This window comes from Lynx rufus, unplaced genomic scaffold (assembly GCF_022079265.1).
Source record: "Lynx rufus isolate CCGP_SWC_20201006 ecotype Redwood Valley unplaced genomic scaffold, mLynRuf1.p SCAF_21, whole genome shotgun sequence".
Lineage (NCBI taxonomy): Eukaryota > Metazoa > Chordata > Mammalia > Carnivora > Felidae > Lynx > Lynx rufus.
In genome coordinates, this window is record NW_025814836.1 from 21,242,184 (window position 1) to 21,269,201 (window position 27,018).

The 27,018-nt window shown below is 51.6% G+C and overlaps 1 protein-coding gene across 5 annotated transcripts in view; it reads right to left on the bottom strand.

Annotated features, from left to right (window-relative positions):
- Nucleotides 1–27,018, bottom strand: part of NTRK3 (neurotrophic receptor tyrosine kinase 3) — a 380,742-nt gene that overhangs the window by 296,491 nt on the left and 57,233 nt on the right. For all 5 annotated transcript variants that reach the window (XM_047086792.1, XM_047086791.1, XM_047086794.1 and 2 more), the window contains exons 2-3: nucleotides 9,370–9,444; nucleotides 8,386–8,457 (exon numbers count right to left, since the gene is read on the bottom strand). In XM_047086792.1, the coding sequence (XP_046942748.1) occupies nucleotides 8,386–8,457; nucleotides 9,370–9,444 (147 nt within the window). The remainder of the gene's footprint in view (nucleotides 1–8,385; nucleotides 8,458–9,369; nucleotides 9,445–27,018) is intronic.

Below are 27,018 nucleotides of genomic sequence, written 5' to 3' on the forward strand. Positions count from 1 at the left end.
CTCTCTCTCTCTACCCCTCCCCCACTTGCATTCTGTCTGTCTCTCTCTCAAAAATAAATATTAAAAAAAGAATTTGAAATGGCTGTGACCTGCTAGGTATAAACCACACATCCCAGCCACCACATGCCTGTCTCTAGGACATCCTCGGATAGGTTCTTAACTCAGGTCCACAGGAAGGCTATAAATCCCCCAAAATGCGTACAAAATGGTGTGCTGGGGCAGAGGGGGAGAACTTTTTCTGAGGAGAAATTGTACAGCTTTAACCATATTCTCAAAAAACAAAAAACAAAAAAAGGATCAGAGTCACTCTGCTGGCTATGCCAAGGCCTCATATTCCCCCAAATAGCTGGTAAGCTCTGTAAGGACGGGAACCATGTCTTGTGCATGATAAATCCCCTAGAGCATGCAGCACTTAGAAGGGGAGGAACACAGGAGAGCCTTAATACATAGTTCTCTACGTATTTATTTGGCTGCATACTGAGAATGTGACGGTCACAGTGTAACCTCAAGAATCACAGCAACAACAGCTGACATATACCGCTTCTTATTATGGGTCACATATTCATCTCAATACTTCGTATGCATTAATCCATGTAATCTTGCTAACAATCCTCTTACCCCCCGTATTTCAAACGAGGAGATTCAGGCACAGACTGATTCAGATTATGTTAAGTGACTTGCCCAAGATGTACAGATATATGGAACAGAGCTGGAAGTTAAACTCGGGCAGTGCGGTGCGAGAGCACCTCTTAGCTACTCATCCAAAGACCCAAACTGGCTGATGGGATTTCGTGAGAGGCATCAGCTCGAGCACCAGGTTCGAGGGGGCTTCTGAGCAGACAGAGCTGTAGGAGCAGAAATCTCAAAGAGAGAAGTTGCCTTCACTGTACGTTTTCATGTGACATTTCAGAAGAGTGGTGTTGTGATGGGATTATGTCCTATTTGCACATTTTATAGCAGTGTTATGGTAGAGGTGTTTTGTGCACATTATTTGCCCTGTATAGCCTTTCTTTTTAACACAGCTTCAATGTTCTCCACCATACACGGAGTGTGAGGAGTTCTGGCTAGAGAGGACCCGAGAATGGTCACCAGGACGATACGGTGGAAAGAATGTCACGCTGCTAATACCAAGACCTGTGTTCTAGTCCTGGCTCAGTTCCTACCCATAGATCTTGGTCAGAATTCTTCTCTACTACAGAAGAAATCCACCCTCTCGTTCACAGAATGATCAAGTCAGACTAGCCAACAAATGGCTATGTCCAACAAAGAGCTACGGGCCACTTGCTATGGGACAGGTGTCATTCTGGGTACTGGAGCTACAGCAGAGAACAACACAAAGTCCCTGCTCCGTGGAAACTGACATTCTCGCAGGGGACATGGGGTATAAACAATTTAACAGATAAATGAAAGAGATATTTCCACACAGTTGAAAGTAACAAGGGCCAGGGAAACCGTTAAGCCACAGGTTGTAATTGGGTGACAGGTGCATGAAGAGAAGAAAGGCCACGGAAACTGGGTGGTCAGAGAGGCTGGGCGAAGCAAGGGGCATCAGAGAGAATGATGACAAGGAGCCAACCATGCACAGATCTGGGGCCAGTGAATCAGCAAGGACAAAAACTCCAAGGGGAGGAACGAACACGGCACATTCAGGGAACTGAAAGAGAGTTAGTTCATAAGGCTGCAGCAGAGGGACGCCTAGGTGGCTCAGTTAGTGAAGTGTCGGCTCAGGTCATGATCTAGAGATTCCTGAGCTGAAGTCTTGATTCAGGCTCTCTGCTGGCAGCGCAGAGCCCACTTCAGATCCTCTGGTCCCCTCTGTCTGCCCCTCCCCACGCCCGCGCATGTGCTCTCTCTCTCTCTCAAAAATAAATATTTGAGGGGCGCCTGGGTGGCGCAGTCGGTTGAGCGTCCGACTTCAGCCAGGTCACGATCTCGCGGTCCGTGAGTTCGAGCCCCGCGTCGGGCTCTGGGCTGATGGCTCAGAGCCTGGAGCCTGTTTCCGATGCTGTGTCTCCCTCTCTCTCTGCCCCTCCCCCGTTCATGCTCTGCCTCTCTCTGTCCCAAAAATAAATAAACGTTGAAAAAAAAAAATTAAAAAAAAAAAATAAATATTTGAAAAAACTGAATTAAAATAAAATAAAATGGGCTGCAGCAGAGAGCAAGGGAGGAAAGTGCCAGGGAAGGAGACAAAGAGAGGAAACCAAGACAGCCCGAATCCTGTGGCCATGGTAAGGGGTTTAGCTTTTATTCTAAGTAACGTGGAAGTAATTGGAGGGCTTTAAGCCGTGGAATGACACAACTGGATTTTTGTGTTTAAAATATCACTCTGGCAACGGTACTAGAAACGAAATGTAAGGAACAAAAAGTAAGAAAACCAGTTAGGAAGCTGTTGCCAGAAAGCCTGGACCAAGATGGTATATGGTGGGTAACCAGTGGAAGGATAGAAGAAAGCAGGCGAAGGGAAGAGAAGCAGCAAAATGACTCAGGAGATTCTCGTGTGAGTGATCTAGCGGGTGGTACTGCTTACAAAAACAGGAACCACCAAGGGAAACAGGTTTGGAGGGAGGAGGTGGCCCGAAACCAACAATTCTGTTTTCACCAAGTTAAGTGTGACCCAAATCTTAGCCACTCAAGTGGAGATGTCAAGCAGGAGATTTAACAAAAGTGGTTTAACATATGAAAGAAATCTAAAGGGCCAAGATGAAGGGCGCCCGGTGGCTCAGCCAGTTGAGCATCTGACTCCAGATTTCAGCTCAGGTCATGACCTCTTGGTTCATGAATTCGTGGAGCCTGATGCTGCGCAGACAGCTCGGGATGCACTCCCCCCACCTCTCTCGCTTTTTTTCCCCCTCTCTCTCAAAATAAATAAACTTAAAAAAATAAAGAGCAGGGATGAGAGCAGAGACAGGAATATAAATTTGGGGGGTTAGCTCTAGAGCCCTTTCTGCTTTAATTACCTGTGATTATGGAGAATCAGAAACCAATGATCTGGGAAGAAGTCATTAATAACAGCAAAAACATATACTAAGTCTTTCATAAAGCACCATCTTAAGCACTTTCTAAGCATCATCTTATTGAAGGCTCAGGACAATCCCATGAAGTAGGAATTCTTACAATCCCTTCAAAACTCACGGAAATTCAGCAGCTTGCCTAAGTAAGGCATAGAAGCTTACTACGTAAGACGTGAAGGATTCAGATTTGAACCCCTGGCCCTTCTCTCTCTAAAACCCATGCTGTTAGCTACACAGTGCTCAATGGCTAAGTCCTCCATGTGGAACAGAGGAGGTAGGGCACATGTGGGAGAAGCAGTAAGGGAACAAGAGTACCACTCGCCAATCCCTTTGGGACCTGGAGGAAAGTCCGTGCAGAGGGAAGAGGCAGGCAGGAAGGCAAAAGTCTACTGATAAAAGTATCTACACATTGTCTCGTATCCCAGAATGGGGGGTTACTTCAAGGAGAAAAAGCATTGAGTGATTTACAATACATAATGCATCAATCTCGCCATGTTTCCATCCCAATAACCTCGAGAGAAATGTACTGCCTTCTCAGTCAAGTTCTGAAATGGCAGGGACTCGGCCGATTCCTCTTTCCTACCCGCCCAGGGCCATTGACTTTCTCTCCTTGGGAACACAATACAGTTGACACAATCATGCTCCCATCAGGACATTCTCCCCCTCGTCGCCCCATCACACTCCCACACAGGTCAGCTCAGGGCTGGCTCACTCAGCTGAAGATCAAGCGTGCGTCTGCTTACAACAGAGAGGAACAACTTAATGTGGTATCCAGAGTTTTGTGAGCAAAAGCAAGAAACGGAACACCAGAGAAACCTGACCACAACAACTCGAAGGGATTAAATAAATTCTTTTGGCTTGCTGGAATCTCACATTGCATATTCTTGGAAATGAAGGAGCCACATGCTAATCCTAAGAAGTCTTTTATAATAAAGATATTCAGGTTGTAACATAACTGTCGTTACAGGATTTGACCTGAATAGGAAAAGAAACCAAACAGAACTTTCTCAACAGAGGTCTTGGAGGATGGATGGTGATAAACCCCCAGGAGAAACAGCAGCTCTCTCTTATAAAACTTTAAAGACTCCCGCCCCTCTCATAAGGAGTTCTTGCTGGAGAACCACAGGGAGAGACACAAACATGCCTGGTCTGTAGAACAATACACCGACTTCAGAGGCTTGGGGATCAGAGTCCAGGTCCTGGCTGTTCCGCTAACTACTGTGTGATCTTGGGAGAAGTCAGTTACGATTTCTGTGCCTCAGTGTTCCCATCTATCAAATGGGGATAGAGGAACCCTAACTTAGGGTTACCAAGAGGAACACGGTCGTATTTGCAAAAAGCACCAGGCATAGTCCTTGGCACAGGGTCAGTTCTCAGTCAATACTAGCCTTTCCTTCTTCTCTCCTGACACTACCCTTTTTATGAAATTTTCTAACCACCTTAAGAAGAAAAAAAAAATTTTTAATTTCTTCAGTGAAAAATATTGCCCCTTCTGGCCCATGAGGTATAACGGAAAGATTCCTGGAAAGAAAATCAGAGGACTTCACAGTAGTTCGGCTTCTACTCACAAGTGAGACCCTCTCTAGCCCTGCCTCCTGGGCTGCCTACCACCCTCCCCCAGCCAGCATGGGAATGAGAGTTCAAGGAGATAATGTGGGAAAGCACTTCGAGAAACTCTAAAGTGCTCCACAGATGGAAGAAAATATCACCACTTTAGTGCAGTTCAGAGACAGACGTCTACATTATTCGGCTTATGGGGACCCCAGACTGCAAAGATCCAGCTGATGTGAGCCACGCCAGAGAAAACAAACCCCCAAAAAGGAAGAGATGAGCCAGCTGCAGAAACGGGGCTGGGAAACTCGGCAAATAATCCAAGTTCACTAGTGCGGGTGGATGTGGATGTGGATGTGGTCTCCAATCGGATGGAAACCAAGGGTAAGCTCATCAGCCGAATCGTTTGGGTCCTTTCTGAAACTAACATCATCAGAGAGGGGCGTTCAGGGAGTCTAGAGCAGGGGGACTAAATGGAAAGAACAGAGAATCTTTCCGGGGTCATTCATCAGTATTCAAGGAAGAAAGACACGAGAGATTGCAGAGGGGAGTATCCCAGGCTCCAGACAGATGGACTGCACTGAAGGATATATGACTTTTCCAGAACAAAGTCGCGGTCAGAATCATCAAGGCCACTTGGTCCCCCCTCTTTGGTTCTATTATCACCACCATGAGTAACAGTAATTATTATCACTATTAACGACTGCGGTTTCTGAACCCTGACCATTTATTGGTCACTGCGCTAAGTGCTGCGTGTGCCTCCTTAACCTCATCTTCCCCACATCCCATCTGCAAAGTGTGCCCATTTTACAGATGAGCAAATAGCTACTCCAATTATCCACTTGGAAGATCTTTATCCTTAAGAATCCTTAATCCAGGAGCTAAGAAAAGGATCTAAGGGTCAAGGACACGCCAGTGTCTCAGAAAGGCTCTCCCTGGGTGTAGATGAATCACAATTTCCTTTTCTCAGTCTCAATAAAGGACAGAGAAAAACCTGAAGCAGTCAAGAAAAGGTGGTCAGTCACTCATAAACCTTGAAGTAGGACACAAGAGTCCTCCTCTCCAGCCTTCTTCGTGACACACAACTTGGCCTCAACATCATTGGTTCATTTTTCTGCCCTGAGGAAGAAGCAGACCCTGAGTGATGCAACAGCAGCTTAGAAGTGGGGGGGGGGGGGCAGAGCCAATCAGGACAATTTAGATAACTTGACATCAGTACAGAGGGTGATGATTTCACTTCCTGCTTCTTATTCCGTACAGAGGAGACAAGAAAAGACTTCTCAGCCATCACCTAAAAAAAAAAAAGAAAAAAGCCGCCAAGCCAGGGCTCGGCAATTAGTGTTGGAGTAAGTGATCATCTTGTGATTGCTCAGCTGGGGCCCAAGACTTGTAACTGCATTTAGAGTACAGAAATAGAAGATGCTGCAAGAGAGCAGAGAAACCTGGCCCGTTTGCCAGGAGAAAAATGTCCTGAAGCTGCTGGGAAATTCACTCACTTGGGATCAGGGGGTGTGTCCTCATTAAGTGGGAAAAGTTAACCAATAAGCCCATCGATGAAGTCCACCTCCTTCACTCCTCTGTGGAGTGTCCACTGTAGCTTCCTCTCGACAGGTGCTAAATCTCTCATACCAAGCTAAGCATCCCAACTGGCCTCTGATGTACAGCCAGGCCCAAATTGGGGGTAGATTGATTGTAGCCCATCCTTCTTGCCAACAGCAAGCACTTTGGCAAAAGCTGCCCGATGCTACCAGGAGAAAACAGGGCCCGAGGTCATGGGCAGGCTCCCAGTTATCAACAGAACCACTCCAACCAGACCCGTTCTGCCCACCAAACCTTGGGACTCTTACGAGCCCCACAAGCCTGTCACGGCCACCACCCAACAGACCCCAGATCATCCCCAAGGAGACCATGGGTCACACCTTTCTTGCAGGATCTTAAGGGTAAGTCAAAGGAATGTTCCAGTACATTGCACTTCAGAGATGCACCCCTGCTCCCATTTCTGGGGCCCAAAGAAAACTGAGGGATCCCAAAGCCCCCTCGATTTTCCTGAGAGCTGCAGGTAACCCAATGCCTTAGAAGTCTCCAGGGAATAAGCACCCGGCCTCTGTCCTCTCCCATGTTGACAGCTTCCCTCCCCCAAGTGTGACTACCACAAACTGGTACTCCATGTGCCATATTCTGCACATGGAGATGTTCTGTTTGGCCCGTGGGGTAGAGGGGTTTTGTCTTCAGTTGCCAGCATTTAAAACTTGAGTGGTTTCGCTGGACCTCCAGCTCTTTTTGAAAAAACAGTAAGTCTGGCAATGCGAGGCCCCCACCCCCACGCAACAGCAGCATCAGCTGGCTGCCCCTTCAGAGGGGACATGTGGTCCCCAGCTTCCACCGTCCCCACGTGACCTGCCATGGGCGGTTAACTTTGTGAACTTTGAACGAGTTAGCATGAAAAGAAAGACTTCTCAGAGGTCAAAAGCTTCTTCCCCTGGGATATTTTACATTGAAATTCAAATCCCCAATAAAATAAACACCTGGAGCATCTGGTCCAAGGCCCTCCTCTGGTTCCAGCTACGCCTCCAGCTGCAAAGAACACACATGAGGAGAATCTCACCACAGACGCTAGACTAGGATAAGGGGCAACAGCTAAATGGGACATTTGGAAAGGAGGTCTCGTCCCCCACAGCTAATACATCGGGGCCTGAGCAAGGGCCTTGCAGCATGCCAGTTCCAGATGGAGAAAAGAAAGGTGAGCACCAAGCAAGGGTGGCCATAACTGGTGTGTGTGTGTGTGTGTGTGTGTGTGTGTGTGTGTGTGTGTGTGTGTGTATTCACTGATTACTTACTATGTGCTTGAGAAAGCACACAGAGGAACAGAGGGTGAGGCCAGGACCCCCAAAGGGAACCACCCCCACCACCACAATCCTCCATGGTCTCTCCTTTTTCCCTTCCTCCCTTCCCGCCACTTTCTGAGAGCTTCCTGTGGATGTTCTGCCTCTTCAGAGGACACTCCTATCCAGCGGACTGCCCTCCTCTCATCAAATGCAAAATGCCTCAGCCAGTACAACTCTCCTGTGGCCAAAGGAAAGATTCACCTGCACGTCACTGCTCCATTTTCTCCCCAAATACAACAGACTCCCGCCTCTCCACCTGGTTCCTGACGAATCTCTACTCTCTCAGGAACGTGCCCAGTGGATGTCCAAGGTGGCCACAGGTCCAACCAGAGCCAACCCTGAGGAGGCACTTCTGCCATCAGACATGGAAGGCAGGGGAAGGAAGAGGTGTAGGGAGGTACAGACAAGAATCTCACCCAGAGCCATGGGACCCGCAAACTGTCCCAGACAAAGCTGTGTGACCTCTTATACAGGGGTCTCCATTCTCTGAGCCCTTCTCCACGGAACCCAGAGCCTATTCAGACACAACACTTGGTCTGCCCCTGCCTTCCCTCTTTTTCCAGCCCCACCTCAACACACAGCCGCACATGCACACACACACACACTCGGACCTACAAATGCTCTCAGAAGCATAGCGTTCACATCACAGATAAGTGGAATATCTTATTTACATTCCCATCAAATTGCAAATGAAAAACAAACAAACTTGGGAGTCAGGAGACTCTCCCCCTCCAAGCCCTGGTTTAGGCTTTTCCTTCTGACAGGAACCTTAGAGATCCTCAAATCCCAAACCCTCACTGTAGGAGGTAAAGTTGGAGGCCCAGGGCACACAGTGACAAGGCCAGGCCCAGACCTCAGGTCTCCAATTCCGCCGCCCAGCACTCTCCTGCCACGCACCCCCTCCCGCTCCCTGCAGCCCAGGTCCCAGCTCTACTCACATATAGCGCAAGTGAGGGTTCTTGGCAAAGGCTCTGGGCTGGATGCTCCGAAGTCCTGAGTTCTTGATGGTCCTGGAGAGAGAGAAAAACAGGGTCAGCAGAGCCTACAGAGCACCGGGACGTCTGCTCCCAGCTGAGCTGACAGAAGGTTGCGCCAAGGCTGCACCTGCAGCCGCCCCTGTGAACTGAATGCATTTCCTCCTCTGCCAGCATCACCAGGGGCCCAGGGGATGGTATCTGGGCTCACCCCCCACCGGGACCCGGGAGAGGGATCCGGATGTGTCCGCAGTGGTCGGCAAGCAGGTAACAACAACCGGTCTCCTCCTCAAGAATCTGGTCCAGTGACTGTCCCTACTCCCTCTCCAACCCCAAGTGCCCCAGAGCCACTAACACCTAGAGTCAGAAGGAGGTGGCTGGGAATGTGGCACTTTGGGGGGGGGGGGACCATTAGTCAACCACAGGGTTGAGGCAAGAACACTAGTCCGGAGACCTGGGTTCAGGTCCTGCCCTGAAACCCGAGCTACTGGTGAGACCACAGAACATCCTTGCTTTCTAGGCTGAGAGGAAATGGGGGAGGGGGAGGGCGTGGCCTCTGAAGGCCAGGACATCCCCCAAGTAGGTGGTACTGACTCTACTAAAAGAGAAACAATGGAGCAAAGTGAAGAGGACAGCTGGCAGTGCCCAGCACCCCTCCGCACCCCCCACCCCCCTCCCGCCTGTGACCCCACCCAGCCCTGGAGGCAGCCTGACATCCCCCCCACACCCACCCATCACCCCACCCGTGACCCCACCCAGCCCAGGAGGCAGCCTGACATCCCCCCCATACCCACCCATCACCCCACCCGTGACCCCACCCAGCCCTGGGGGCAGCCTGACATTTCCCCCCCACCCCACCCCCATCCCCACCCTTGACTTCCCAGCGACCCCACCCAACCCTGGAGGCAACCCAAAGCCCCTGCTGAGACTGAGACCGGGCACACTCACAGCTTCTGGAGGCCGGTGTAGAGCTCCATGTCCACTGCATTGAGCGTGTGCAGGCCCCGCCAGTTCTCTATGTGTCTGCGGAGGAGGAGGAAAGACAGGATTCAGGTCGGCCGGGGTCCACAGGAAAGGTGCCGTCTTCAGAGCCAGAGAGACCCGGCTCCGAATCCCAAATCGCCTACACACTAGCCAGGCCTTCTGCCAAGCGGCCAAGGGTCTCTGAGCCTCGGTTTCTCCCTCTGTGAGGGGCTATGCACACCACCTGCCTGAGGAGATCGTCACGGGACCCAGAGCACCTGGCCCAGGGACAACATTTAGTGTCCCCTCTCAGCTCCAGAAAGCTCTCCTTTTTTAAAGACTCGAAACTCGGCTTCCCGGTTGGGCTTCGTGACTTAGTTTCCCTTCTTCTCAGGACATGCTCATTTTCTTAGTGGTCCAGAAAGACAATACAAACGATACGGTTTTTAAAGGGGGGAGGGGGAGAGTGGCTGGACAGTGGGCATGGCTTTCGAGTGGAAGAGCCCAGGAGGAGCACACACTGGATTCAGGTCCCCCAGGGTCCAGACACTGACCGCCTCGTTTCGGTGACCCCAGCCTAACACATCTGGAGTTCAAGAACACTAATAGTTTGATTGGGCAGAACCAACTCCAGAAAGGGGACAGGCTGGGGACCAGGGAGGCGCCACGGCGTCACAGAAGGAAAGTGAGACCAAGGAGCCCAGCTCCGGCTTCACCTCTGGGACCTAAGGACCAGTGGCTGTGAGCAAGAGATATGACCTTTCTGGGCCTCTTTTGTCTTCATGTGCAAAGGGAGAGGGTTTACACTAGATCAGCAGTTTCTCTCCTCACAAAGGTCTCCGCTTAGAACTTTCTCCCAAGGGACCTCATGTTTAAGGAGGCTTGCATGGAGCAGGCACACTACATTTACTAAGTAATAATTAATTCATCTTCTCCGATTTATTCATCGAAGATATAAATCACCATTAACCAGAGCTTTTTATCGAAAGACATAAACCAGCACTAACTCGTCCAGTAGATAAGCTCCCGCCCAAAGCAAAGGAACTGGGAAGTTCTGTAAGCACAGGAGGCTGGCCTGTCCTAAGTTTGATTCCTGTTCTTTTTTTTTCTTTTTTTTGATATTGACCAAATGCCAGAGACAAACATCCTCCAACTCAGCCGTCCAACTACTGATTATTAAGACCCTTTCCAACTCTAGGGTTGTGCGAGAAATTACCATTCATACACCTCTCTGTCCCAAGGAGCCGTGAGGGGCCTCAGGGGAAGGCCCTCTGGGGTCCACCCACCCTCCTGGGATCTGATACTCCCCCCCCCCACACACATTAGGGCCCCTGAGGTCAAAGTACCCTCTCAGCTCATCCCGTGACACCGCTATCCGAGGTGCACTGAGGCCAGAAAAGTGGCAGCCACCTTCCCCAGACACCTCCTCCCCGGCCCCGCCCCACCCGTGGCTCTTCCGTCTGCCATCAAGTAGAGCCAGAGCCAGGAAGGCCACAGGGCGGCGGTGGCCAGGGCCTCTGGAAGCATTTCAAAGCCGCACGGTGACAAGGTGTGCAGAGAGCCCGTTTTGTACCACATTCTCTCGGGGTTCCTGCTGAGCAGCCAGACACACTGGCATCTGCTGGGGACATGGACCAGGTGGCCAGGTCGGGACCGAATTCCAACTCCAAAGTCCTCTCCCTGGAAGTCTCGCGGCCCCGGGGCAGTTTGCTGGGTCTGGTCCTGCCAGGGCAGGGACCCTGGCTCCGTTTCAGGTGAAAAGGAATACCAGAAGGAATAAAATGACCTGTGCCAGTGCCCCCCAGGTGTGTTCACTGGACCATCAGTCCAGGTAAACTCCCAAGTAGGTCACACTGTTCCTAAAGACGACCATTCATTCACAGGAGCCCAGCTACAGGCCAGGATCTGCTCCCAACAAGCAGCTGTCAATCAACTGCTTAAATAAACGAAACCATTTTTCTTAGACCACATTAGAAATCCGTAAATGTGTCTCTATTATGGTTGAGTTGGCAATCATCAGTGCAATCTAACACTTTGCCCTTCCTGGCCCTCACGGCCACACTTACCCTTATGGCCACACATTGACCCCTCCTCGACATAGGCACACGCTGAGATATGGCAGTGCAATGGGTGAACTCTTTGGTGCAAAGGGTTCCCTGGTTACGAGGCGATGGCCCCTGCTTCCTCTGTTGGGTCTGAGTTTCCCTATAAGGGGGAAGAGCATTTTCACAGCCACGGCGCCACGGTGTGGTGAGGAGTCTAGGCTCTAGAGCCAGGTCAACAAAACCACAGCTGCAACAAAACCACATCCACTTGCCTCGAGCCAGGCTACCAGGACGTACAGCCTGGCCCCGTCGCTGCCTCTGCCCGTGTGACCCTGTCCAGGTTACTCCACCTGTCTGAGCTTCGGTTTCCTCATCTGTCAAACGGGATAATAAAATACCTCCAGCATAAGAACGAGAAGTGGATGGAAAAGACGAGGTTAGAAGCCCCGTACGACAGCTCGGGACACACAGTAAGTCCTCGGGGAATGCTAGCCTGGATGGTTATTTTTAACCCTGTGCTTCGCCGAAGCTGAGAAGTCTTTTCAAGCTAAAAACGGCATCATCATGGTTCTGCTGGAAGTTGTCACTTCTCAGCAATCATTGATAAAAACTCCATGTGGCAGAAAAATGGAGGGGCAGTAAATCTGTCATTTATGACCTCCAGGAAAACTGTTCAAGCACAAATTATGAACAGGTTCAGGGAATGCACAGCCGGCAGCTCGGAGCAGGTTCCGAGGGATGCGGGGGCGGCAAAGGTGCAGCCTGACATTTGTGCATGACATGGGCCGGGCACCTGCCAAGTTCTCCTATGACTCACCGCTGGGAACCAGCCCCCGGCAGGGGGGGGGGGGGGCCAGTTACGGTAACTATGCTGGCTGCCACGTGTTAAAAGTTTAAGTGGAAAAGGCAGGCTCTAAAAATAAAATAAATAAAAATACAATTAAAATAACAAATGGATAAATAGAGCAAATTTGGTTTGCTTTTGTTCGTGGTAAATAGTAGTGACCTGGGCCTAGTACGATTGATTATATGTGGCTTCTTTTATTGTGGTTTTCTGGGCTTCCAGGATGTCTTCCCTGAGCGCTTATTTTACCGCTTGAAAAACTATCCATAATGATCATTTTTTAAAGGAAAGTGAGGCACTTGAACCTGTGCAGGGCAGTCACCGGTCACTGTGTTCCAGGGCCCCCCGCTGTGCCAGCCAATCCCTACGGAGGCATCCCAGGAGCCCACCTCACCGTGGGAAGAACTCCGAGCCCTGCCGGGAACACGAGTCAGTGGGACTACAAGACTCAGTGCTTGTCCCCTCGAGCACAGAGTACAGGGTGGTGGCTGGCCCTGAAGAGACCTGTAGCCTTGTGCTCAATCTGTGTGCTTCCATCACAAGCAGCGAGGGGTGGGGGCAGAAAGGAGGCAAGATGGTGGACTCTAGGCTCCCGTCCTGACTAAATTACCTCCAGGGGAGACTTTTTATACCGTTGCTCTCAGCAGGAAGTGATTCTGCCCCCCCACCCCCAAGGAATATTTGGCAACGTCTACAGACATTTCTGTCGGTCATGACTTGGGGGGGGGGCAGGGAATGATGCCAGCATCTAGTGGGCAGGGGCCAGACATGCTCCTAAATGTTCCACAAACACTCAGGACAACAAAGAATTATTGGCTCTAAATGTCCATATTGGGAAGCCCTGCTTCATTATAAAGGCTTCTGTCTTGAGATCACCATTGAAGAATGCATTCCACAGCTTAAAACAGCAACAACTTTGATAATGGCTGCTTTGCAGCAAATACTAAGGGGCCCCAAGCCAAAACCAGAAAGCTTGCCTCTAGGTCCCTGGGTCCAGGTGAGAGGAGAAAATCAAAAGCCATGGCTCCCAGACCCCCTCAAGTCAAGGGCATTACTTGAGGAAATAAGGGACTCTTTGGCACACTGGACCAGGGGCAGTTACACATCCCAGAAGCAATAACGGTCTCCTCTTGTCCGGCTCAGCCTGGAACCCACCAGCCAAGAGCTTTCTCCATCACTGAGAGTTCCTCTTCTGCATGGCTTAGTCCTGCATGGAAATGGGAATGCTCCAGCCTGAGAATCAGCTCGGGGCCCTGTCCCTCCTCTCGGGCCACCGCCCTCCCTGGACACCCCAGAATCCCAACACTTCGCCAAGAGCAAATGTGCAACACTCTTCCAGAGAGAAGGGAGGAAGTGAGGCTTAATGCATGATAATGTTGAGCAACCAAGCCAGAGCCAGGCTTAGGGGTGCAGCTTGGAAAACCTCAGCAAGGTCTAGGTGAGCCTCTGTGGTCAAAGAACACGCTGCTGTCCGGTGGACTGGGGTTGGGCGTGTGCGTGGCCTCTTCAGGAGTAGAAGAAAAACTATCAGAAATGAAGTCACCCCCAGCAATTCACAACAACAGCATGCAGTCCTGAAATCAGACAGCTGCTTCACACCCATTCTGGGGATGAACTAGGGCACAAGCGAAATATTAATTAAGATATCCACAGAAAATATAAAAAGCCTTTGTGCTAGAATAAATCTGACTGTGCTTTTTGTACCATAGCTTTTTTTTTTTTTTCTTCCTTCTGTTTGGCTTGAGCCAATATGGAAATGAATTGGCAATCTCCAGGCACATAAAAATTAGATGGTACAGACTGTGTGGTCCATATTTTAATTAAAAACATGTCATGTGGATATGTTTAAGAGTTGTTTAGAATTCCAATATTTAAGTACTATACATAGAAAACTCTAGAACACGGAGACATCTACCCCCTTCCATCATGACGGGACTGAAGTTCATGCAAAGGCCAAGACAGGTGTCTCCCTTCACCTGACAGAACTCTCCTCATCACCTGGACGTTGGGCAAGACAAGGGATTAGCTGGTGGCACAAGACAGCATCCTTCCTTCCTCTACACATGGCAGGCCAGTATTACCTCATTTCTGCAATCTTCTCTCTCTCCTCCCTTGCACTAAGACCACTGTTATTTGCACTGGGATTTCTCACTGCTATTAATGATCTGTTCTTCATAACCAAATTTTCCGGACAACTAAATTTAAATGCAAAACCTCTGCATGTTCAACCTCCTTGCTAGATGTTTCTTTTTGCCCGAAAATGCATTACGCACCTCCTTGACTTTTTAAGCAGAGGAGACAGAACATGACTTACATTTTCTTGATGATCTGGGATCATCATGACCAAGCTAACTAGACTGCTGAGCTATAACACGGTGACACCTTCAGAGGTTCCTGAAGCATGCAGAATCTACACCTCTACCCAAATGGCCCTACCCGGACATGATTCCTAAGTCTTAATGGTGACTGCATCCATCTGCAGCAGCTTTCTGGCTCTTTCTTTGCTATCCGGCCGTGGGCCATCACCCCTTAGACACCTTCCCGAGGTGTTGGCCTTTCCTCCCCTGAAACGCACTGCGACCGATCTGCTCCGCCACCCCTTGGAGCACAGAGGTTGAGCGGTGGGCACCCTGGAGGCAGGGTGACCAGGAGCCAACACCCAGCTCTGGCACTTGGAAGATGGATGCCCCTGGGCCACTTACTCAAGGCTCTCCGGTCCTCAGTGTCCTCACAGGAAATCTGGTTGGTGTGAGAATTAGATGAGGCAAATGTCTTAGTTCCCAGTTCAGTGTTGACGCATAGCATCTGAGTGATTAACAGCTGATTCCATCACTACTGTTGGAACCACATAAGTAAAAGTAAATAGAATCTGTGTAAAGATCTAAGAGAACAGGGGCACCTGGGTGGCTCAGTCGGTAAAGCGTCCAACTTCGGCTCAGGTCGTGATCTCACAGTCCGTGGGTTCGAGCCCCAGGTCGGGCTCTGAGCTGTCAGCTCAGAGCCTGGAGTCTGCTTTGGATTCTGTGTCTCCCTCTCTTTCTGCCCTCCCCTGCTCGTACTCTGTCTCCGTCTCTCTCAAAAACAAGTAAACGTTAAAAAAAAAAAATCTAATTCTACTGAACACATTGAGAAACAAAGTTTCCTGATCTGGAAAATTAAATGCTTGAGCTGTAAAAAAAAAAAAAAAAAAAAAAAAAAAAATCTAAGAAAATATAAAAAAAATAAACACACATGTGCATATGCGTGTGTACACACACACACATGAATAGGTAGATGTTTGTCCCTATTTTCTTTGTTCCTAATCTCCTTTCTGGATAATTAAGGTGAACAGGTAAGTGAAGTATTCTTAGAGGTGTAGTCGATTGACATTTTCCTGGGGACACCTAAGTGGACACACTAATATCATGTTCCGTATATCCGCTCTGGGAGGTGTATCCTGGCAGGCGGCAGCTGAAACAAGCATTTCTCAGATGTTCCTGTATCCGAGTATTCCACTCCTCCAACACAGACCCTAAAAGCTTCAGCGAACAAGGCTGTGCACACCTGTCCCTTCTCGCCAGATGGTCCGGGTCAGACCTGAGGCCCCCACCCCCTTCTCCGAACCCTGACTCCAGGATGCAGGCCTGAAATGAAGTACGGAGCGGAGTACCTAGGGGAAGCCAGCCTGGGATTCCATTCCTTAACAAATCAGCACCAGAACACACGCACGCATGGGCACGAGTACGTATGTCCGCACGCACGCACAATCACAACGAATGTGCCGCGCATTTGACTCCAAAGCCTTGTAGGGCAATAAGGAAATTGATTTGTTATCCAGGCATATTATGTCTAGTGATCCAGACAGAAGCATTAGCTTTCAATTATCTGATATGCTTAGCATCATAAACAAACCGTCTGGAGCAAGAGCTCCATGGCACTGAGGAACCAAGAGGGCTGGGGAGAGCCGCACTGGATCACACCAGCCAAGTCACCAGGCTCTATCTCCCTTGACAGCTGTCGGGGCGGGGGGCAGGGGGCGGGTACAAGATGCCTGGGGAGCTGGGCCTGAGAGCCTAGAGAGCTTTCTTGGGCTGGCAACCCCAGCATGCCAGCCCATTAGCGCACCAGCTCTCCGAGCAGCTGCACGCCAAGGACCACGGCGAACCAGCCCAGCATCTGGGACCCCCGGGACTGCAGAAAGGAACATTCAGACCGTGCCGGGAACAGATGGGAAACGACAGCATCTGTGTCGGCTTCCTGATCAACTCCAAAGCTCCTGCCAGGAACAGGGAACGTTTGTGCACACACCTGTGCTCTTCAGGTGCGGAGATGCTGCGTCTGCTAACGGGGAAAAGGACAAGGGCACACACCCTCTGCTACCCTGGCTAAGAAAAGGCCTCTCATCTGGCACTTGGCTGGTTCACTGGGGAATCTAAGCTGTCCTGGTTGCCCCCCACCCCCTGCCTCGCCTGTGACCAGACTGGCAGGCCTCTCCCCAGTCTAACTGCTGCCGGCTGGGCAGGCAGGTGGGTGCAGGCTGGAGACCCCAGGATGCCCACGCATCGGCACATGTGGAGCCGAACCTCTAAGCTGCGAACAGACACTGCCTCCTAACTGGCCTCCCTGATGTCACTCTTCCCCCTGACCAGTCTCTACCCCTGCACAGTCATACTCTCCCCCGCTCCAAACCCTCCAACTGCTTTCTTTGGCTCTTACAACAAGATCGGAACACTGTGCCATGGCCCCGAGGCCCTGCATGAGCTGGCCACTGGCCGCTGGCCACTTCTATGGCCCCTTCTCCTAACACTTTCTCCTTGTTTTCTGGGCCCCTGCCACCCTCTCCTGCCTGTATTTAAACACACCAGACTTATTCCCAGCCAGAACTTCCATGAAACACTCGTTGCGGTTCCTTCTAATCCCTCAGGGCTCCCTGCAAAGGTCACCTTCTCAGAGACGCCTGCTCTGACCCCTATGTGAGCTCACCCCCTCCTTTTCCCCGCCAGCTGCTCTCTGACACAAGCCCCTGTTCATGTCCTTCACAGCCCTTAATAACCATCTGTAATTGTCTTATTTGATTATTTGATTATGTGGCTGTCGTCAGTTGTCTATAGGCTAGAACTACGGCGCATGAGAACAGGGATTGTATCTGTCTTACTCACCACTCACTCACCTCCAGAATTTCAAATAAGGGCAGATACCCCCGGGAAAGTACATGCTTGGGAAGCCATCCAGGCTGTTGCCCAGCAGCCACCTAGTGCCTGGGGCCTGCCATAATCAGCACCCACACAGTCCTCACTCTGGACCCCTTGAGCATCCTGGAGCCCACAGGTCGGACCCCACAGGTACCTTGAACTTGATCTCTGAACAGAGATGTGGCCCACGGCACACCATTCAACATCCCAGTCGGCATCCTAGAGAATCACTACAGGGCCCAGAAATGGTCTCTGCAGGCCCCTGGACCAGATCTCAGGTCTGTTGCTCACGATCAGTGTCAGGAGAGGGACTTGAAGTGGGCAGGGCCCACTCTCGCCAGACACAGGAGGAGATGAGGTGTGCTTTTGGCACCTTGGCACATCTTTTCCATCTTTCCCCTTCCTACATGACTTTGACTTTCACCAGATCAGTTGTCCGAGGGTACCGACCAGAAGTATATGTCTCCAGTGACAACTGAGGGAAGGAATGAATGAATGAATGAGTGAATGAATGAATGCATGCATGCATTAGGGAGCCCAAAAATGATCAACAATGTACTCAATGCTCCATCAGCTCCCCACGTAGACCTTCTCCTGCCCTCAACCCCTCTCACCTTCTCAAGGACTCATTCTCCTTGTCTCTCCCTCTCTTCTCTGTACCCTCACTTTCTCTCTACTAGATTTTTCCATCAGCATACAAACATGTTCTAGGAGAGCCCATTTCAAAGGAAAATCTCCTTCACTCCATGTCCTCCTCCAGTTACGAACCCATGTCATTACATCTCTTTACAGCCAATATTTTCAGAGGATCTGTCTACGCCCACAGGAGTGGGAGGAACCACTTCCCTCCTCACCTCCCCTGGATTCTCCATCCCAATTAGTCTTCTGCCCCTGCCACTCTACTGAAACTGCACTGCCAAGGTCACCAGTGATTTCCATGCTGGCAAATTCAGCAGACTCTTCTCTGCTGTCTGGTTACCCAATCTCTCAGGGGCATGTTACCCTGTTAATAACCACTCTTTCTTTCTTGAAACATTCTGTTCTCTACGGATTCCTTGACTCTCCTCTCTCCTGAGTTTCTTTCTCCTCCCCTGGCTACTTCTTCCTAGTGTCCTCTGCAGGGCCCATATTCCTTCTCTGATCCCTAAATGTTGGCGTCTCCCAGGTCTTGCCCCAGGGGCCCCCTTCGCCCCACCATGCCATGGTGATATCGCCCACGTGCTGGCTCTGAACACCACCTATGCACTGAGAGCGCCCAAATGCATGTCTCTGGTCACACTTCCCCAGGCTCTTTCCTGATACATCAGTAGGTCCAACATCGGCCCTTGCTTTCCTCCCGCTTGGGCCTCTCCGTCCCAATAAACAGCAGTGGCATCACTCAGGTGTCTAAGCCAAACTTCATCAGTGAGTGATCCTGCCCCTCCTGCATTATCTGCACCTGAGCAAGTCCACCTCCACAAGAGACATCAGCTCCACCCGTCTCCCACCACCTCACCTGAGCCCAGGCCATCATCACCTCTCCCAAAGGCCACTGTCTCCAAGACAGGGCCACTGTTTCTATTCTGGCCTAAAAATCTGTCCTTCACTCAGAAGCTTGAATGAGCTTCTTGGAACATAAATCTGATCATGTCGCCCTCCCCCACTGTACCCACCCTCCAAAAATGGACCTCCAGTGGCTCCTCCCACACTTGGGATGAAATCCAGACTCCACCACAGCCAGCAAGGCCCCACATGTCTGGCTCAGGCATCTCCTTCCTCGGCTCAACCCAACCCTGTTCACTTGGCTTTAGTCTCACTGGTCTCCTTTCTGTTCTCCAAAACACCAGGCTCTCCCCTCCTCTCAGGGCCCTTGCGCTTGGCTTCACCCTTAAAAGTAATTGAAATCTCCTTAAATGTCATCTCCTCAGAGAGGCATTCCCTAACCAACCTAGCTGAAGTCGTTCTCTATAACCTTCCTCTAGATCAGTTGTTCTCAAGCCAGGGGCAGATCCTCTTCCCCAGAGGACATCTGGCAATGACTGGGGACATTTTTGATGGTCACGACTGGGAAGGTCCCGCAGGTAGAGGCCAAAGATGTGACTAAATATCCTACGACACAGGACAGCCCCCTCAGAACAAAGAAATGATTCCAGTCCAAAATGATAACAGTGCCAAGGTTGAGAAATGCTATTTCCTTTAGATCACCTGGCAAAATCTGTAATTACCCCACGTATGTGTTGACTTGTTTACTGTGTCTCTTTACTAACAAAATGCAGGTTCCATGAGGGGAGGCAACCTGTCTATCTTGGTCACTGTTGTATCCACTAGATCCCTGTACACGGCAGAAAATTTGAATGAACAAATTAATAAACGATTGTCCTTCCTTGCAACCTGAGGACCTTGCGGCCAAGTCATGAAAACCCTACGGTTGCCGACGTCTGGACAGGACTCGTATTTTCCCCAACCATTTGAAGAGGCTGAGGTATAAAGAACAAGCTGTACCCATGGGGCTGGGGGGTAGAAAGTGGGGAGGTCAGAACCCCGTGGACTCTAGTAGACGTTCTCCTCTTGTCTACAGATGAAAAGTCAAACCACAATGATCATAAAACCTCCAGCCCTCACTAGACATCTCAGCTTTGAAGCAGAAGAGAAGGAAGAGGTCTTTGATGAATCGTAGAAACAGCCCAAGGCGGGGAGAGACGCATTGACTTTGACCCTTTCTCCCCAACGGGCCTTGGAGAAGAAAAGTCTGAGCAAGAAGTAGAGTTTGGTCCAGACCAGAGCAGCTGGCTTGAAAGTAATCCAATAGTGCAAGCTTTATGCCTAAAATCAGCCGGCCCCAGGGGTCCTGAAAGTGCTGCCCTTCGGGTGGCCAATTTCCTTAGGAAAATATGAAATGGCCAGGCCACCCTTTACTGAATTATAAAGCACTTATCACTTCTTTAATAACTACCCACATGGAGGACTTAATTCACTCAATATGGAAGTTATAAAGGCGAATTGGTAAGTGAACACTGAGCTCAAGTGCACTGCATAAAGACTTATGAGGGCAATATTTTCCCCTATTAAAAGGGCAGATTTCCTTACTGCAACTCTGCCTCCGAGTTAATGCGGAAACGTCGCTCCAAGGCCCGGGGCATTTTGATTGTTAGACGGTAATTCCGGGTCCCTGGGAGAGAAGGGAGTCCTTGACTTTGAAGGAATTATGATCTCCGCAACCTGAGGGTGTCAGAGTGATTAGTCAAGGTAAGCATCAGGAAGACAAGATCGCACTGGCGGTGCCTAGCACAGCGCGCCGGGACATGAGCAAGCCACGGAGAAGAAGGGAGGAGGTGCAGGGTGGAGGAGGAAGGGTGGGCCGGGCCAGGCCTGGAAGAGGCATGTGCAGTGGGAGGCTGCGGGAAGGGGGAGGCACCCTGAAAGACACGGGCACTGGAAGAAACGCCGGCTTACAACGGAGACCTAAAAAGAACGCATTAACCGCATCAGCCCTTGTGATCTGGATGCAGACCAGCCCTGGAGTTCCTTAAGGGTTCCAGAGGTTTCCACTTAGGGGGCTGCAGAGATGGTCCTCCTCACTCAGGGAAGGAAATTCCGCTTTTCCTCTTGTTAATTTTCCTCTTGCCTTGCTTCAGCATCGCAAGCAGTTTCCTTCCCTCTGGCCACAAGCCGTCTGTTCCTCTCCCCATATCCTCCCTCTCTTGGAAGGCATCTCTCTATTCGAATGACTTCAATTACTGCCTAATTAGAGATTATTTCCAGTTCGGCTCTACCCCTGACACCCAACCTCGCCCCTGTCCTGTAGTTCCTGTTCCCACAATACCTATTCCCCTGGACTCCCAAGAGCAGCATAGACAGAACAGCTCATTCTCAACCTCCTGGATTCTCCCAAACGACCTCTGCTGAGTCCTCCTGACTTGAAACATTACAGCGGAGCTGGTGAGCACATTTCAAACGATGTGCAGCACCGGTGGGCTGGCAACAGCTCACACAGATGGCCGCATTTAGAAGGAATCTGGGGGTAAGCAGGAAAGAGCTGTGATCGATTAGTGATGTCTGCCATGGGCCTAATACACAGAGAAGGGCCATGCAAGTAGCATCTATTAACCACGTCTGTCCAAGATGCGTTCTGACATCTCTTTCTAGCTCTCGCTCTCTCTTAGAGTCAAGACCCGCCAATCCCTCCTCCATGATATCCCTAGTAACTAACTTCCCTTTTTTTCTTTTAATCTCCACAGCCCGTATCTGAGAGAGTCTCACACCCAGAAGGAAACTTTTCAGTTTCCAGCCTGTGAGCTCTAACCTGTTTCGGGGTTGACCGTGTCTTTCATAGGCTCGGGGCTAACCGATGCCTCTCGTGCCAAATTAAAACTTCCTTTAGGAAGCCTCAACACTGCAGAGAAGCCTGTCACTGAGGAGGAAGAGGTTTTATGAAGAGCCACAGACCCTTTGAGAACAGAAACCACTTCTCCACTACCCCCTGGGTCCAATCCTTCACCCTGTTGAAATGCTTCCCTGAGGCTCAAATCCAGACCGGAGCAGAGAGCAAAGGGGACTTGCCAGTGGGACCCACACGAGTGGCTTTTGGGACTCTTGCCTCCCTCATCCCTCTGTCGTAGAAGGCAAAAAGCCAAGCTGTGTCAGGGAGGTGCGCTCCCATCAACAGAGAGCCAGCCTGTTAAGCTCCGTCACACCCCCACCTCCCTAGCTCCTCCCTCAACTTTTGGAAGGAATTTGGCGTAGCAAAAAATAAGGGGCTCTGAATCTCCAGACTGCCACTGACCTGCTGGGTAATCTCCCACAGCCTCAGTTTCTTCATCTATAAACTAGAGATGATCCTGATGCCAGTTTCATGGAAGCGTCAAAAGACGAATTAAAACAGTGCTTGTACGGCGGTGGGGGCGCCCGGGTGGCTCAGTCGGTTGGCGTCCGACTTCAGCTCAGGTCACCATCTCACTGTTTGTGAGTTTGAGCCCCACGTCAGGCTCTGGGCTGACAGCTCAGAGCCTGGGGCTTGCTTCGGATTCTGTGTCTCCCTCTCTCTCTCTCTGTCCCTCCGCACCTCTCCCTCTCTCTGTCTCTCTTCTCTCTCAGTGATAAACATTTAAAAAAAATTTTTTTACATAGTGCTTATAAAAGACCTAGCACATTGTCTGAACACCCTAGAGCTTAAAGTATGTTTATTTCCCCTCCAAAAACACAATCAGTGTGACATAGTAAGAAATATATTATATTTGGTCTCTGCTCTCATTTCCTAGCACACAGCTCCTAAAACCCTTGGAATTTCCAAAGTGGTAAGTGTCTCGTTGTCTACTAATAAGACGACCGGTAGCTAGGGGCTCCTGAACAGCCTCAGGCTGGGGGCGGGGAGCCAGGGGAGCCAAGCTTGCAATCTCAGGGTTAGAACTGTCAGCCCCACCTGACTGGAGGCTGACTTCCTCACCAATGGCCATGATCTAATCAAGTATGCCCACATAAAGAAGCCTCCATACAAATCCCCAACAACGGGATTCAGGGAACTTCCAATTAGTGAACGCGGGGAAGTATGCAGGGGATGCAGGGGGCGGGGCAGAGAGAAGGGGTGGTCAGTGCACCCGGGAAGGGCAGGGGCACGGAAGAGCCCCGTGCCCCTCCCCCATCCCTCGCCCCATGTATCCCTTCCATCTAGCTGCTCCTGACTTGTATCCTTTTATAACAAACTGGTCATCTAGCAAATACATGGTTTTCCCGAGTTCTGTGAGCCGTTCTAAGCAAATTACTGAATCCAAGGAGGGAGTCCTGGGAACCTTCGACCTCTAGCTCGTTGGTCAGAAGCGCAGGTGGCCATCTGGCCTTGCAACTGGCATCTTAAGTAGAGGGGTGGTGCGGTCTTGCAGGACTGAGCCCTTAACCGCGGGGACTGACACTAACTCACGGCACATGGCATCACGACCAACTGAATTGGAGGACACCCACTTGGGTGTCTGCAGAGATCTGGAAAACTTGGTCAGTACAGGGGCAAGAAGTGAGTTTCTTCCTTTGAAGCAATCGCTGGATTGTGCAGGGACTGAGGTCACGCACCGGGGCCTGCCTGGCCAGGAGAGTGATCCCACTTGTGGCCGCAGTGGCCGCAGTGGCCGAGGCTGTGACGTGGCTGCAGCAGGAGACCCTCCTCCTGCCCGCTCCCCACGGCTTCCTCTTCACAAGACAGCCAAGCGAAGCCCTCGCTGCCAGGGCCGGTTCCCTCTGGCTTCCTCGGAGCCACCGCCTCTCCCTGCCGGCCCCTGGGCGCCAGGGCTTGGTGGAGCCCCATATTCTGGGTCCTGACATCGCGTCTTCCTCCCTCCACAAGCTCTCTTCAAACCACCCTCACCCAGCTGCCGTCAGCCGCCACCGGCCTCACCCTCCAGTTACTGGGGAATTACTCCTGTGTGGCCGCTGGTGTATGAATGTGACCCTGTCACTTCCGTGTCCAGGCGTCACGTGCCTGGCTTCCCTCAGGAGAGCGTCAACTCCTTGACCACGGAATCCACCGCATTCTCTTTACTTCGGTCCCTCCTCCTGCCCTGTGCTCGCTCCGTGCTCCTGAATCCTGAGCGACTCTCGGCAGCTCCTCCTTAACACTGGAACCAGGTGGGTTCTGTCCTGTGGGAGGCAAGAGCAGTCCAGGGGGCGGGGCACACAAACCACGGAGCCACTGACAGACAGACGGACACGTGCACCTCAGACCTCCTCCTTCAACTCAACTCAGATGCCCCCTCCCTCCGAGAGTCCTCTTCTGGCCCCCCTTGCTAAGGCATGAGCACCTCATGCCTCGGCTGCGCTGTCACAGAACCAGGGTTGATGCTGGACCTAAGTAGCACCTGGCAGAGCAGAAACTCGAAATGGACTCTGGCCAAAGGGCTGGATCAGGCTGATCAGGCCGAACTAAGGCTGATCCTTAGTTCCTGGATCCGGGGGGGGGGGGGGGGGGCGGGGAGAAGAGTGGGGGAGAAGTTTCCAGAAGAGTCGCGTGTCTGGGGTATTGGGTGTGGTCACTTAGGGGGCTCAGGACGGCAGCTGTTTCCCCGCTGCTGTGAAATGCTTCCACCGTTTTAACTTCCTGGTCCTACATGGTGTGTGATGGCAAGTATCAGCTCCAAACAGACTGTGCTTCCCACAGGACACTGGGGATCTTGTCTTATACTCTTCGACATGCCTGTCTCCCCACGAGACTTTGAGACCCTTGAGGGCGGGCAGGGACAGTCTTTTACCTCCGCATCCGCAGAGCCCCCACGGGGCACCTGGTTCCTTAAAAGCGCTCACTAAATCTGGCAGGCACGCAGCAGGCACTCGCCTCTCCTGAGCTGTAGGCTGCACCCTGGAGAGAGAGCATTTACTCTCCTGCAACCAGCAAAGAGAGGCCCAAGGCCCCGTCTGGGGAGTCCCCCTGGCGGGACAAGAAAGGTAAACGCGACAAAGACACCGAGGGACGCCCTCTCAGGGGAGCAGGTGACGCACACCCACTGGAGGCTGGCTCTCCACACTGGAAGTACCAGAAACCCCAAGGTCAAGGTGACACTGTCTCCAACCCCAACACCTGGGGACATCTGGGCATTCGGCCTCCATCCGGCAGACATTCCTCCTCCGCAGGCTGGTAACAGCACAGTCCCCTCAGGGAGCCGAGGGGCTTGGGAATTCACGCCCCAAGCCGGCTCCCGGAACGGAGTTGGGCAGGCAGGACTGCCAGGGCCCCACTTCCCAGAGCAAATGGCACAGGAGGGAAAGTGGTGCCGGGGCCCAAGGGCTAAGTGAAAGGGAAAGCCCATGAGCTGGAGAGGGGAGCCGGGGCCAGGACACATGGGATTTTCAGGTCACACCCCAACCAGCTCTCCTCTCGCACCATCCAGGAGAAGAAAGAGACACAGAGCCCGTGGCTGTCGGGGTGGAACAGGAGTCAACTGGCAGCATCACTGAGTGCTGAGCGTGAGCCTCTGGCTGCTGAGCTCACCCAGACCCGCCACTCTCACCGTGAGCAAGGACGTAAGGCCAGAAGCCTGTCGTGGTTCCGGCCTGCCTCCTGGCTGTCAACCCAAAACGCCTGTACCCCACAGGCTCATCGCAAGCCTGGGCTGCGCTGCCCAGTCGGGGCCTCCCCTCGGCAGCAGGTCAGTCCTGCAACTCCACTTCATCCAGTCATTTGTGAAGCACCTACTATGTGCCAGGGTGACCTCTCGCGGCACCGCGGCACACCCCCCTTCAGTACCCGCGGTGAGGGATTCACCAACGTGACTTCAGTGCAGTGCTGGGACGGGGGTCCTGCCCAAATCCTAGCCACTCAGTGGAGTATTACCAACCCAGACAGCGCATGTTGGCCTCCTCCCAGCGGCCAGACCCAGATCCTGCTCACGCTTTCTCATCGCCAACTTCTGATAACTGATGGGACCAATTTCAAACTGGGTGTGCCCCAATCTACCCCCCTTTGAATCACAGAATTATCAATTTTGTGTTCATAATAGCACTGTTGCCTAGACCCCCCCCCCTCCATATTAGAGGTCATGGTCAGCCATACCAGCCCCAACCGGACTCAAATCCCATATCCTCCCCACCAAAATACGCTGGAATAGGGTTGCTGACTATACCCTGGGGCCCAGCACAGCTGGGTCCATTTCCCCTAGACCCGAGCTCGCCTTTCCCTAGCTTTCTTCCTGTTCTCTACCGGCACGGCCCTGGAAATTCAGAATGCCTAAACAGCTGCACCTACCACCGGTGGGTCCCTGGGCTCTAATGAGGGGGTGGGGGGCACTCAAGCCACCCCACCACGTGCAAGTCAGGAATGCGGAGCCCAGGGTGGCACAACACTTGCCTGCACGTTTCCTGAAGAGTTAAGATCGTATGGTAGCCGGTATTCAGCACAGACGGTTGGGGAAACAGTATGGCACCAAACTCTCCCTTTCTAGAAGCTACACGTGAGCAGAGGGGGTCAAGGTGCAAATGAGCTCCAAGGAAAACACTCCTGATTCACACCATCTGCGCTCCCGGGTGGCTCTGGCCAGCCCACCAAGTTAGAGACGGTGCTCCGATCTTTGAGACATAAGCCACTGCATACAGGTTATCTTGGGGTCCCAACACGTCAGAAGAGGAGGCCAGGAGGCCACAATGCTGGGCTTTTTCTTACTGGAAACTGCTTGCTCACTGAAGCCCACTGGGTCTGCTCAACAGGGGATGCCCTGGAAGAGTACACCAAGCTCTTCTCGTGGATAACAGCTTTACGCAATAATCGTGAGCGGCGCTCTAAATATTCTCTCCTCTGTTCCCTTTCTCCTTTCTTTGTAAAAGGTAACACATTTCCAAGAAGTCTGGATTCCTGGAAAGGGACTCCACCAGGGCTGAGAACTGCAAATCTATTAGCTTCCGAAGAGGGGCCAGGGGTCCACAGATTAGCATTCCCAAACACTTCTAATGGCTTGTCCCTGGTTGATTCCTGCTGCCCAAAACCTTCCTGAACTCTCCGCCCGGACTTCATCTCTTGCCCTCCCGGTGCTCTCCTAATTAATCTCACCCGGGGTGGGGAGGCAGCAGGGAGCTTTTCCTCACCACCATCCTCGTTTCTCTGCAGTCTTGCTCAGTTTCTTCC